Source organism: Coturnix japonica, chromosome 1 (genome assembly GCF_001577835.2).
Source record: "Coturnix japonica isolate 7356 chromosome 1, Coturnix japonica 2.1, whole genome shotgun sequence".
Classification (NCBI taxonomy): Eukaryota; Metazoa; Chordata; class Aves; order Galliformes; family Phasianidae; genus Coturnix; species Coturnix japonica.
Window position 1 is genome coordinate 99,889,994 of NC_029516.1, and position 14,410 is coordinate 99,904,403.

The window sequence follows — 14,410 nt, forward strand, 5'->3', positions numbered from 1 at the left end:
CTTCCTTCTCCTTTTTCCAACCATGCATACATTTGCTTCGAATCCTTTCCAGTAATGCAAGGAATTAGGGAATTTCTCTTTCCCTTCTTAATGAAATCATCATTGTTTTTGTGAAATGGCAGTGAAAACTGCAACAGCTAATTCTCCATTTTTCTCCTTTTTCTAATCAACAAGTGATCAATAATACCCTTTGTCCTTGTTCCACCTTAATCTAGTCTTTTCAAAGCACTCAGAAACATTAGCCTTAGATGAGTGTCTGTATCTAATTCCCAAGATGCGTTCACTACTTAGCAAAAATACTGAAACTTAGTACCAATTTAGTACAATATTTACAACACTGTGCACTTTCTTCTTTGTTCTGTATATCTAACTGCTCCTATAATGTTAAATTAGGAACACATCAGTAACTCGTACATCAGTTACTTTTCTGAAACAAGGGTTCTGTGATATTTTACACAGTTACGTTAAAAGTAGAAGCGTAAATTTCTTATAAGTCACATTCAAATTAATCCAGCTTACAACGAAGAATGAAGAATCATTTCAAAGCACATGTAAAATTTGAAGAGGTATAACTAAAAAACAAATCTGAAATATTTAATATTTCAATATTAATTTTGACATCAACATAAGAATGCTTAAAGCTAACAAGTTTTTAAAATATGTAACACTAAGTAGCTTTATATTAAGAAAATGAAGTCTATGTTAAGCACATGAGAGAACATCCTGTATAGTATTTAACTCTGTTTAGAACAGACTGTAAATTCATCTGTGCTTTTCATGCTGGTAGGAATGTCTCCATTTCTTGAACGACTTCCTGACTTCTTTTTCAGTAGATGTTACTAACAGAGCTTAATTCCAGAGTTAATATGCAGGCTACAAGATTCTAATTTATGTAATAGCAACATATTTACCCTTAAAGACTCCTGGAATGAGGAGGCCTGGTACTGTGCATATTTAGCAATTGTTGTATGAGATCTACTGCTTTCACAACGCCAGATTTTCTTTGTTCCAGTGGGGTCCCAGTTTTCATCTGCTGGCTGCAGTAGTTGCGTCCTCACTTCTACTACGTGTTCATTATTTGCTTCTACCAACGTCTTAGTAGAGAAGAGTCCTAGATCTAATAAACAAAGCAAAACAAAATCACAAATGGCTGTTAAAACATGACAAGCTTTAGAAGAGATGATATTAATACTTAACGTTATATGATCAATTTATAACATATATGTAGGAAATAAGTTATGGTAATTTTTTAAAGGCTTCCCCCCCCCCCAACAGCAGAAGCCTAAAAAAACCTTGCCAGCTATTTTACAGACTATATTCCAACTACAAATCCATAAACATGTGTAACTAAATTAACAATTAAATATTTTTCAGAAAATTAGAGCTCTGTGAATGTTCACAGTGAGATCATTAAATCAAAGCACGAAGTCCCATAGGCACAGTTTTTACAAGGAAAAAGGTCTGTGTATAGGCTCCCATACCCTCAGCTCAGTTTCTGTCTGCGATCAACAATATCTGATGGAACTTTTTTTAAAGTTGATCTAGGTTAGAAATGACAGTGAGCTCAGTGACAACACGTTCCATTAATCAATCTAAACAGAACAATAATAAAGTACTATACAAATGAAATATCCACTTTTAAGAGCGGAGAAACACCATTTAAAAAATATATATACTTTTACAAAGAAAATGTAACCAAATGAAAGTTACCTAATTTAAGCGCTCCAGCAAGGCCACGTATTACAGTAACAGGGTTGTTTGGATTTGTACAAAATTGATGTAAAGGTGGAAAGAAAGCATCTCGTTTATTTTCCAACTGTAAAATTGCAATGCAATATTAGATATCAGATGAATTTAGACTTCTCGTTTGTAAAATAAGAAAGAACAATAAAAAACATAAAGCAACAGAAGGAAGACGGGAACTTTACTCATTTCTTCACATTGAGGCAATTGAATAGCAACATCACACAACCAATTCCATGCTATAAGCTGGGTTTACTCCTTCTGAAATTAATTCGTTATTGTAATTTATTTCTTGACATGAATTATTCCCAGGTTGCTTCAGCTTTTGCAACTCAGGTTTCCTGCAGTTTATTTCTTTATCTGACAGCAGCCCCGTAAATTCTCTAAATCTGCAGAATTCTCTGAAGAGCAAGATAATACACTAACATTCTTTTCTAAATTTAAAAAGCTAATCCTACAGATAATGTATACAAGAAACAGTATAATTAAAAAGAGCACACTCAGAGTATATCTCATGTTAACTGGAAAAATTGATTTCTTTCTCCTACGCTTCTGTACATCTACAACCTCGATTTTATGCTGCAGTTTCTCCTCACTTTTATTTTTAATTGCTATGAGTCTTTTAAAATCCTGCAGACAGACTGTGAACAAACTATCAGTGACACTGTAGATAGAGACTGAATATATGCTGAAGACATCTCTTTCAATGAACAAAACAACACAGTACTTAAATTCCGGGACCCATGTTGGCACATCTACACAGAATACTGCAACATGGGAATTTATCAGCTTTGCAAATACTCAAGGAAGCTATAACGGACTCTTAATTAGGGAGATTAACTCAGGTTCAACACTAAGAGCAGCACTATTGCTTCCAACCAAATCTAGTGCTTAGGCAGACTGCACGGATAGCAGCACAAAAGACAGCCAAGTGCTTCTGGTCCCAAAGTTCAGCTGAGCAAAGCTATCCTGAGGTTTTTATACCAGCTGTATGGACACACTACAGTTTACAATTCCATTATTAAGGAAGTTATCTATAATACTGCATAAATCTATTACAAAGTTTATTTCTGAAACAGGAATTTCAATGGTTGCATAAGGAAAAAATCTTTGTAAAAGGCAGTTGGATTCAATGATCTTTGCAGGTCCCTTCCAACGGAATTATTCTATAAATAAAACTTTTATTTTCCTAACTTATGACATTTTGTTCTTACCATCATCTCAGCTTTAATTAATTTTCCCTAATATATTTTGACACAGACTGTTAGAAAAGTTCGGTTTAATCATTTGCTTATTTATCACTAAAACTGTCATTTGCAAAAAATGTACAAATACACCTGAAATACCGTGCATTATAACTCACAAACTGCTTCTGCCTTTTCCACCTGTATTGTAAATAAGAAATAAACCTAATTTTTTGAAGCTGTTCTTCTTCACTCACAGCTGTACAATTCTAACATTTGTCTTGTTCATACACTGTAACTAGAATTCAGCTGTGAACTTTAAAAAACTTTAAAAGAGCTGCATACTGTAACTCACATACCCAAATAATTAACAGGATACAGTCAGCAAATTACTTCTACGTTACTTACATAAATACTAGGTGTAGGTGGATTCAGCTTGTCCTTTGGCAAGGGAGGGTATGGTGGAGGTGGTGGTCGTGGAGGTGGGCATTTATCCAATAGAATACTACTGTTAGATAAGCCATTTTTACCCAGATTCCTAAAAGGAAAGAAAAGCTGTCTCTATCAGTACTTGGCCAATACAACAAAAAAATATTAGTGTTATCTTTTCTGCAAAATGATGACAGTAACTAGAAACCGTAATTCAAGATGTGAATAAAGCTCATATATATTTTAATAAAGTATTCTCACTGTATAAATTGATATTATCCAAAATTATTCCCATTTTCCTCTCCAATTTGCAATGTCATCACCACAAGTTAAAAATAAAGCCAATTTAAATAAAAGCCAGCATGACTCATTTGGCCAAATCTAACACAGAAAGCAGTTTTCAAATAGAAACAGAAGAACCTTACTAGGCTGGCACTGGCTGGTGGATAAAGAATTCATAGCAACAGAGATAGTGCAGTCTGGTAATACTATGCACAGCACTGTAACAGAGTAGTGGCAAAATGATAATGCCTCAGCAAGAAGAACAATGATGGAGTCACACAAATAGAAACATACAACACTAAATTAAACAGCCACCCATCTACCTCTCCCTGATTTACACATTTTGAAGCTAGAAGGAACCACCATTACTTTGCCTCATTGCTTGGAAAACACCAGAAAGAACTACTCTTGTTAAGCTGCTGTTTCAACAACTGTACTTGTACCTGACTCAGGACCTTGCTCAGTGTAATTGCAAACCTTTCTCTGGAGGTTTTGAGACATGGACAGCCTACCGCACACACGTCAGCTTCTTCTATTATGAATGACTTTCAGTGCTGAAAATCATTGCAGAGATTGAGAATCCACTATTTCTAGTCACTATCACCAGGTATTCATTAACAGAGATATCCCTTAATTTTGTTTGTTAAAAATAACTGAACTGCTTTAAATTTCTTCCAACTAATATTCAAATCTTTTTTTCCAACCTCACTTAATTCATTAGCTACTGTTCTTACCACTTCTCAGTGCTCCAGGATATAGGATGTGCTAAGGCACGATTCAGTCATTTACCCTCATAAAACTAGCTACAAAAACATGTTCTGATAATGAAGCTTCTTCAACAGCTGCCACGGTATTAGACAAAACTTCTAGCAAAGATGTAACAAAGAAACTGTGATACCAAAGCTGAAAAACATCCTAGGTCTTAACACTGGCACGTGATAGTATTATTTCAAATCAAGCTACAACAAACCATGAGTAAGAAGGAGTTTGGGCTTAAGATGACAACAGACTGACTGTTATGACAATTACTTTAAAGAACAAACGTCACACGTATCTCAGGCTGTAGCAAAGATGAGCGTCCCGAGAAACTTGTTCATCATGACAACTTAGGCCAGATTTCTATCTCCTACACTTCTATCCTCTGATGGGAGATCAGAGCAATACAGACAAAGACAAACTTAGCAAGTGTCTCCAAAGCATGCCAGTCAAAATACCAAACACAGCTTGTTCTCTGTGCTAGGTGAGCCTAATTCCAAAATAGATTATAACCTTGAAGAAACTGGAAGAGAGGCTTTCAGCAGAAGATTTGATGAGGCATCATCCAACTTGACAAAAGGTCACTGACCTGTGTTTAATGTCTGAGACAGTTCTTGCAAAGACGCTACTGCTGCCCCACAAAGGAAAAGAAAAATGGAAAAAAAACAAACAAACATAGAAACGTGGCAATATAAAATCACCACTACTTAAAGAAAGTTATCAATGATGGCTGTGCGAAGCCGAGATTCAAGAATACAGGTGCAAGATGCAACTAAAATCTGAAGAGTGGTCATTAGAAGGAATCTTTGCATTAAGAAACTGAAAATAAAATCAAGAAAAGCAAATCCACAGCATTAGTATCCAACAGAACTATGGAAAAAAAAATCAGTTTGAATTGAGAAACATTTCTCAGGCACTTTCTGGTACAAGGAGGTAAGCAACGCAGGACAAACACTTAGTAAATTCAGAGTACACAGGATCTTCAGGGAAAAGGGGCAGCAGAGGCAGGAGAGACTACTGTATACCTAAACCCTGTGCAGAAATTTCAAGAGGAAAAGGGCCAAAGAAAAATCGTTTTTGACCACAGAGATTGTAGGGAAAGTCACACATTGTTGTTACAATCATGTTTTTTGTTTTTTTTTCCCAGGATTTCACAGGGGCTTAAAGAAACAGTAAATGCAAAACACAAGCTTAACTCAGGCCCTGAAAAGAAAATGCATGCCCAAATAGTCAGCTACAATGCCATGATGGATGAATGACTAGACGAACAGGTTTCATCCATCACTGCTTTAAATTGAATTTTCACAGGCTATACAGGCTGCAAAACATCCTTCATTCCCACAGAGCCAGGAGTAGTTGTCAGCCTCATGAAGGTAAGGACAGAGGTGTGAATGATGTGCAGCACCTTGTTTGACAGGTAAAAGCAACAAATCACCTAACTGTTCTAACCTGTGGATCAAAGTCAAATTACAAGTGACACCAACTGCGGTAGATGAAATAGGTGCTTGAATTTTATGTGATTAACTGATCTTTTGAATAAACAATCAGCAGATTCACTAAAACACCCATGTTTCATTTTATCACTTCCCAGGATACATTCCCTCGCCTTCTAAAAATGCTTCACACTCCTTTCCTCCCACAGCACAACTTCACATCTGGCTGTAACAAAACACAATGCTTCCCAGATACACTCATGTGAACCAGTTTGCTCTGCAACAGTGGCCTGTACTCTCCATCACTGAGCACTCCGCAGTATCTGATTTCAGCAAATATTAACACAAGTAACTTCACTTTATCTACGGACTTCTGACAAATGAAGATAGATGGCACAGCCTGCTCCAGCAGCCTGCCACACTCTTTCCTACAGTTTACTGTTTTCACTGCATAGGTAAGGAACCTGGTTGCTCCTTCAGAAGCTGCCATGGCCCCACACCAAGCATGATGGATGCCAGCTGCTTCAGACCCAAGAATTCCCTATCTGGAGCCCTGCACCACAAGAGAAAACAAGGCTGAAACCAGATCCCAGCATCAGGGCAACATCTCTGAAACTCCACTCACCCCAGCAACAATGACATGACACATATCAGTTGGTTGTTATTCACTTCAATAGATATTGTATTGACTTTGCATTACCCTCGCTTACTAATGAAGATGTTATGCAAGCTGGAAGCAAAATGTATTAAAAAGTGGTACTAATTTTAACTGTTTTACTTTAAAGATGCTAAGCTATATCAAGAGTATTATAGTTAACATAATACTTATTTTCCATGAGTCAGGACTCATTATTAATTACTACCCTTTACATTTATTAAATTAATCACCTCAATGATTTTGTTATTTCACTCAGACCTAATGCCAGTCTGCCAGCAGTACATTTTCAGTGGTCATCCCACTCTGAAATCAGTCCCTTGGCAATTTTCAAGTCCTATCCAACTCTTTCTGTTTTTCTATCAAAAACCTGTATGTATGATCAACAACAGCTCCGGCCTGCTCTTTCACAACTCAAGGACATCTGTTATCTGGGCTTCTGACTTGAAAACATCACATAAGGGTTCAGTGTCCTCCTCCCTGAACACTGTGAAAAACAGAGAGCAGGTTATTGTGCATCCCACAATGTGAACACTCTATCTGCCTTTTTCCCAAGACCTGAACAAAAATATTTAGCATCTTCTGCCTCTGTATTGACTATTTAATATCTCTGATCAGAAATACTAGGCATTACTGGCTTTTGCGTGTGTGTTTCTTCTATTTCATTCCTGGCTATAGTTTCTAAGCTTTTACTAGGAGTTTTCTAGAACTCTCAGCTTCTCTACTTTAAATATTTGCTCCTTTTTAAAAAGACTGTGACTTTTGAGGACAGTGAAAAAACTCCTGAGCGATTCCCAGCTATCTATGCATTTGCATTTAAGGTACAATTCACAGGCCACGTTGCAATCATTTGCACATAAGCAGTTATTTTTGTTGTGAAGTCAGTTTAAGTGAATTATTATTTGAGGATTAGCTGCATGAGAATTAGTGGGGTTTTACCACTCAGGAGATTATAGTTACTCTGAAGAACAAAATTAATGCCCTCTCTTTCTCACATAAAAATCACATTTAGCATGAATATAAGGAACAGTGGATTTATGTGATATTGTATCTTAAATCCATCGGAATTACTCAACATACAGAGAATTGATAAAGAAGAAAGCATTTTAAAAATGCACTTGCAGAAGGAAGCCGAAGCACAGTACGAACTGACCCAACCTTGATGCAAAATAGAAAGACCCAGTCTTCCTTAACAATTGATGGATATAACTAATATCTTTCATGGGGCAAAAACATGGGAAATGGCTATCAATACTCCTCATGCTGGGAATGAGGTGGCTATTCACAGTGCCTGGTGCTGGCTGCCTGAAGCTCATCCCCCCAGGCTTCTTCTGCAGCCAGTCGAAAGATTCACTCTCAAAAGGGCAATTCAAAGAAATTAAGCCAAACTTACATTACGGTTAAATGCAAGTAATGCCAGATAATTACACAACCTGTTTATAATGCAGTTCTTCGTTTCAGCCTTTCACAACCAGGTACTAGCTGGCAATACTCCCAGGAATCTTTCTTTTTCAAACCTGCTGAAAATCCTACAAAATAATTGTGGATTTTCTCATTATGCAAATATATTTCTAATCATTTTTTAATTCTGGTCTGTTTTTGACCTCAGTACTATAGGTTGGCAGAGAGTTTCATAGGTTAATTACATGTTATGTACGAAATAAATGTTCCTTTTCTCCTGTGTTTTAAAAAGACTTACATCTTCCTCTTTCATTTGATAATCACCTTGTTCTTAAGCTATTACAATAAGACAAACAGAAGCACATTAATGACTTATTTAAGAAAAGCACTGAAACTAGCGGTACCAAACTTTTTCTTTCTTTTAACCTTCCCCCTCACTAAATGCAACAGTTACAATACATGTTATTTTTTTCTTAACTCTCAGGTATTCCTGTATTTGCTCTCCTGTAACAGAACAGAATATATCACTCTAAGCAGGGCTCAGACTGTGAAACTACAACATTTAGGATTTTATTCTCCGAACCTTTACTCCAGTGAAGTTTACTTGCCAGAAATAAGGTGCCTTTACAGCAATTGAACAATTTGCCTGTAAGCCAAAATAGCCTTTTGTGTACAGTCTAAAAAAGCCTCCCAATAAAACAAGAATTGCTTTTAAGAGCAAAACACAGACTTAATCCAGCTCCTGTTTCTGCAAAGTACTTCTCCCAAGCAGACTCCCTGCTTCGCGATTGTACTTTCCAGACCCACGGATTCACTCACTGACTTCCCAGCTGACTGTCAGGAAGCCCTTCAGAACGATCACCCTGGTTTTGTTTCTGCCACATTGATGTTGGCATCAGCATGGAACCCACATTAATACACTTTAGCCTTGGAACTGCTTTTTCCACTCCTCACAACATTTTAGAACTAGAGGGAATGGTTTTAAGCTGCACCAGGGGAGATTCAGGCTGGACATTAGGAAGTATTACTTCTCGGAAAGGGTAGTCAGGCATTGGAATGCACTGCCCAGGGAGGTGGTGGAGTCATTGACCATGGGAGTGTTCAAGAAACGTCTGGATGTTGTGTTGAGGAATATGATTTAGCTGGGAAGTATTGGTAATGGTTGGACTAGATGATCTTCTAGGTCTTTTCCAACCTTGATAATTCTGTGATTATGTGATTATTTCCTACACTTTACATGCTGGCCAGTTATCAGCCCATTTTCCAGACCATTTTACACTCTGCTTGTCAGTCTACTTCTATCCTTTTAAAACAACCTTTCTGAGACACAGTTCATTTCTGCTGGTCTCCTTCACTTTCTTATCTCAATGGATTGCTCTCTACTCTTTCACTGTACACACCAAGCAAAAGAAAAACTACAAAAAGCAGGCCAGCCCCTTTCAATAGGCATTACCATCAAGTCCATACATCTCATTTGCCTTCCCTGATAAGACAAATTGGCAAAGCTTCCAAGTTCAGATACATCTGTGAGTTTTACCCTTAGGCATTCTGTACACTGCCCTAAAAGTGACCACACAAACTTACGGCTGAACTGAGGTTGCTTAACTCTTCTACCTGCTTCCTTGTGACTTTTTTTTTTTTTTAAAGACCTCTCATCAGCTTCAAAGGGAACAAACGATGGAGCATCTTAAATGAGAAAGGCACTGTGTTTTTCATATTATCCCTTTAAGACGCTAAGGAGATGCACCAGTTGAAATGGAGCAAGACATCGGCTGATATCATTTCATCTGAAATAAACAGCTCAAGTTTTAAGTCTCAAGTTTTGCGACAACATTTCATTAACTCTCCTTTCAAAAGGATTGCTCATGGGGAAACGATACTTAAATTTCTGTGAGCACGGAAAGAGTTTTTGATAACACTCTTTAAAAGGAGCCCCAATAGGCAGACAGACAAAACAGAGCACTCTTCTTTTTTTGTTCTCCACTTCTTAACAACTGGATTATCTAGTAACAAACAAAACAGTTACCACCAGTGTATTTTCTTCTCTTAGTCACAACAGACTTCTATTTATGCTTGGTCTTTTTAATGGCCTCTACTCAATGGGGGGATTTTCTCCAAGAATCTAACAATCAATTTCATCGTATACATTTTTATCTGCAATTTTGCTCATAAGCTTAAAGAAATTTAGTTTACTGTTGTATTTCAAAATATAACAATTCAATTGCTTTATAATCACCTTAAAATAGACCATTGCCATCACTTTGACTAGAATGTAAGATTAAGCAAATTACCCGTGCAGCACCCAGAATCACCTCCTCAGTTCCTTCTGTATGTACAGTCCTACAACAGCTGAATAAGATGAGTGCATTTATTATCTCACTATTCTCCAGAACAGCATCTTAATGAGATTTGCATAGTTTAATCATCAGTTCAGGGACTGCATTTCTCAGTTCCTTCTAGCTCTCCACTGAACCTCATCTAGTCCCTTCAGGGGAAGCTCTTGTGAGAAGTATCCATAGCTACTCCAGCACTTTCTGCTTGACCCCTCCTCAGTGTCCTAGACAACCTCAGCTCAACACTTAAACAGAATGAATCTCTGTTAGATTCTTCCTCAACACTCCCACTGAGGAAGACGGATATAAAGACATGTGTGTGTCCCTGGATGGTGTTGCCCTACACAAGCATGTACTTCAGTCTTTGATGAAACAAAACATTTACCAAGTCTGCTCCTACAACCCAGACAACCTATTCAGATGCAACTGAAAAGAATCAAATGGAGTTGCCTATTAGGCATGTGTTTTGCACTTCATGATGCAAAGTATCTCCTTTCATTCAATGGCTTTGCTTGCACAATTATTTTAAGACACCACTTGTCTACATAAAATAAAACTGCAAGCTTCTAACATTTATTTTTGCCTTTCTGCTTCCATTTTCTTTCTTTTAATGCATGATTCCTGGACCCCTTTTCTAATAATTGCTTCTACCTTTTAATAAACAACTTCCATACCTCTGATGTTCCTTAAAGGACAACCAAAATCCTAGCAAGATCAACAAACAAGCCAGTTTATAGAAGTTACAACTATAGTTCTGCTTTCTGTCAAATATGTCCTGTGAGATAAGGAACTTCATTATATTGCAGTTCACTATTGCACAGTAGGTCAAACTGTGTCAAACATAGTTACATTATGAATCAACTGCTGTGCATTACTTAATGCCAAACTGCTAGTAATTTCAGGTCGTTTCTGCTCCAGACACACACAGACCTGTAGGGTCTGAAAGATGTAAAAAATGGCATCTCATCGTTAAGACTCATTAAAAATCTGTAAGCATCTGAAACAGGATCATGTAATAAACAGACCTCTGGTGCATTTCCATGGAACTTATACATGATATCAAACATTCTGCCTTGTAAGTAAGCATATAGTAAACAGAGCCAAATACAGAAAAATAAGTAAGAAAATAAAACAAAACCCCAGCTATATATAAAAGCAAAATATATCCAATTGTTCCCACCTGTCAAAAAGTCTTTCCCCCCAACCCCTGGATAATATCATCAGGAAAATAGACCAAGAGACTGTATTAAGAAAGTACATCCAGAAAGCAAAAACAATATGCCAGAATAGAAAGTAATTATCAATATTAGAGAGGAAGTCAAGAGTATCTTTCTGATCTATCATTTTAAATAGGAGTATTGATGGAACAATCAGTGTAGCACCAATATTTAAGAACTGCTACTGCAGAGTAACTCCCCAGTCCTTCCCTCTGCTTGAAGTTTATTCTTGAGCAGTTTTTTGTTTGTTTTTCATTTGCTTTTAAAGAAAGAAAGGGAAAAAAAAAAAAGATATTTTCAGGTCTTCAATTGCAAATAGCTTTCGTGCACCTTTTACAGTAATGTTAAAGATCACATTTCTTTTTGTCTCTAAATCACTTTTGTACCTCGAGATACCACTTACAGAGGTAGGTAACAATCAGAAGTAATCACCATTACAAGAAATACTTTCAACATTTCATTTTTTCCTTACCTTACACTGTATAAAGGTCAACGTGCCCTAATTAAGTTCATAGTATCCAAGGTTAATATAAGTATGAAAAAACATGTAGGCAGGGCCCTTTCTCTAACAGGCAACCAGCACTAGCCCAAATCAGGAACAGCACTAATGAGCACCAAACAATTTTCACATATGTAAAAATATCTGCCTGACTTTATTTTACATTTTAGGTTTAGCCTAAAAATGTTGTAACTGATACAGTGTTGACAGCCCCACCAAATCTTCTGTTATTATAGTAGGATATGCAGATACTTTCCAGCAGTCACAGTTCTACTAGGACAGGTCCTGTTAAAGTGAGTAAACTCAATAGTCTGAGCCCATGCTGAAGCATTTATTGACCTCTCAGTTAGTAAAAGAAGTCTGTCCTCAAGTTTTGCCGTTGCTCATCTTTCTTAGCATTTTCAGCTACACATCAAGCCTTCTGCCTTTCTTGAAGGAACGTGCAGACAGGCTGAAGAGGGAGCTCTGAATCTCTGCTCAGTAAGCACAGTGACAACAGCAAAAGGCACATTTTACACGCCTGCAAACTACAGGGGGTCAGGCACTAACTTAATGTCTCTTGATAAATTATAGTTACGCAAGGCTTGGAAACAATGCAGATTATATGCACCCCAGTGAAATACTGCTGGAAAAGATACACCAGTAGTTTTAATACCTCTTCTGTTAATAATGAAGCCTTTAGTAATCAACATCACTTGGAATACTACTACTATCAATGAGCACAAAAAAAAGGACATGCATTAAAAGCTGCCTTAGGATTTCTGTAGTAAAAATGTCCAACTTATTGCCAGTGAACACAAGTCACAGATTTCACCCAGGAATCATTCGGTAAGCAGTGTACTAAATCAGAATATAGCACTAAGCAGCAGAAATGCACTTCTCATTACCCTTTCCAAGAAGGCTGAATGCAAACTTCTGCTAAACACATTTTGAAGACAGAAACCAGCTAAACTTCATGAAAGAACTCAACGTATCCTACAATTTCTTTTATGTGTATTTGCATTACACTTATTCCAACACCAGACATGGAAGTTATTTTTAGATGTCTGCTTGCAAGAACATATACACGGTCCCAATTTAAAAGATAACAGAAGTAGAAACTTCACTTGAAAATGATCACTGCAATATAAAACTCACCATGTATAAGACGACCAAAAAATGTTCCCTATAGACTCAATATTCTTTCTTTTCTAGGAAATGTAAAGCTTTAACACTTATGACTTCAATTAACAGCAAATATTTAAAGTGCCTCAGACTTTGAAGTTATTCAACTAATCCAATCTCTTAACATTATAAACACTTTTGTATCAGATGCCTATGGACTGCTATACCATGATCAGTACTGATTAAATCCCAGTATATTAGAAACCAGTAACTTACATAATCACGGTACCAGATGCAGCCCTTGGCATTTAACTGATTTATGTAGGTGCAGTAAAAAAAGGTAGTAAATACACTTTTACCACTTCCTCAACAACCAAAAGGGTCATACCGCAAAGCATCACAGTTGTAGCTACACAATTCCAAACAAGTATTTCTGAGTAAAAGTTTTGAGATATTAAAGATGCCAACAATTCTTACACCACAAAAGTATAAATGACACTTACAACCAAAAGAACTGCAAGCACAGTACGTATGGCAAAGAGCAGTTAGAGTACAAACCGTAACATTCAAAAATCACGTGCTCATGATGGTTAAAGGGACTTCCATGAACTTTACAGGCCACTTATAAAGCTTATTCCACAAATGACATCAAATATAAGACACAGTTACAGAAAATACATACCCTAAATGGTCATTTTGATTTCTGGATAAACTATCTTATGTTTAATGCATATTAAGACTGATAATACAGTGCATTAATACATGATAGTTACCTATAGTAAACACAGAATTTACAGTGAGTTCATTTTCCTACGTAGATATTTTTTCAGTGCATAACATCACAGTGTCTATTGCTGAGGAGCACTGACTGAATATATTAACCTGATCTTTTGCTGAAGGTTCCTACCTACAACTGCAGCACTGTCTCACCAATAACTCAAAGCAATAGCCTAAACTATGCCATCCTCACAGAAGTTTTTTTCGTTTCTTTTCCATTTTTGGTGATACATCAATTCTGAGATAAGAAATAAACTGCAAAAGAAAGTATGTACAAATCTCAAGGATTGGAATCCGGCGCTTCTTCCACACTCCTCTTTAGTAAGCCAAAACCCAGAAAACCACTAGAAGTGCTAAGGAAGTACTTGTAAGTTGACTAGTTGGAGATAAAAACAAGCCTAATCCTTCAAGTGCTAACATGCCTATCAAGGGGATGAGACTTATGTGTCAGAGGTGAACACCAGCAGATTTATCTGCAGCAGATTAAAAAAAAGGGCTGCCCTCAAGCCCACCAGCATCCTCTGCTAAAGGCTACTGGCTGCATTTCTATGCCACAATCACTGCAGCTTACAGAGTAGCATCTTTGCCAGAAGTCAC

At 37.0% G+C, this 14,410-nt stretch overlaps 1 protein-coding gene across 1 annotated transcript in view; it reads right to left on the reverse strand.

The window, feature by feature from the left end:
• Window positions 1–14,410, reverse strand: part of KDM6A (lysine demethylase 6A) — a 142,925-nt gene that overhangs the window by 20,251 nt on the left and 108,264 nt on the right. The window contains exons 20-22 of the mRNA XM_032449218.1: window positions 3,336–3,465; window positions 1,711–1,816; window positions 912–1,117 (exon numbers count right to left, since the gene is read on the reverse strand). Coding sequence (XP_032305109.1) covers window positions 912–1,117; window positions 1,711–1,816; window positions 3,336–3,465 — 442 coding nt within the window. The remainder of the gene's footprint in view (window positions 1–911; window positions 1,118–1,710; window positions 1,817–3,335; window positions 3,466–14,410) is intronic.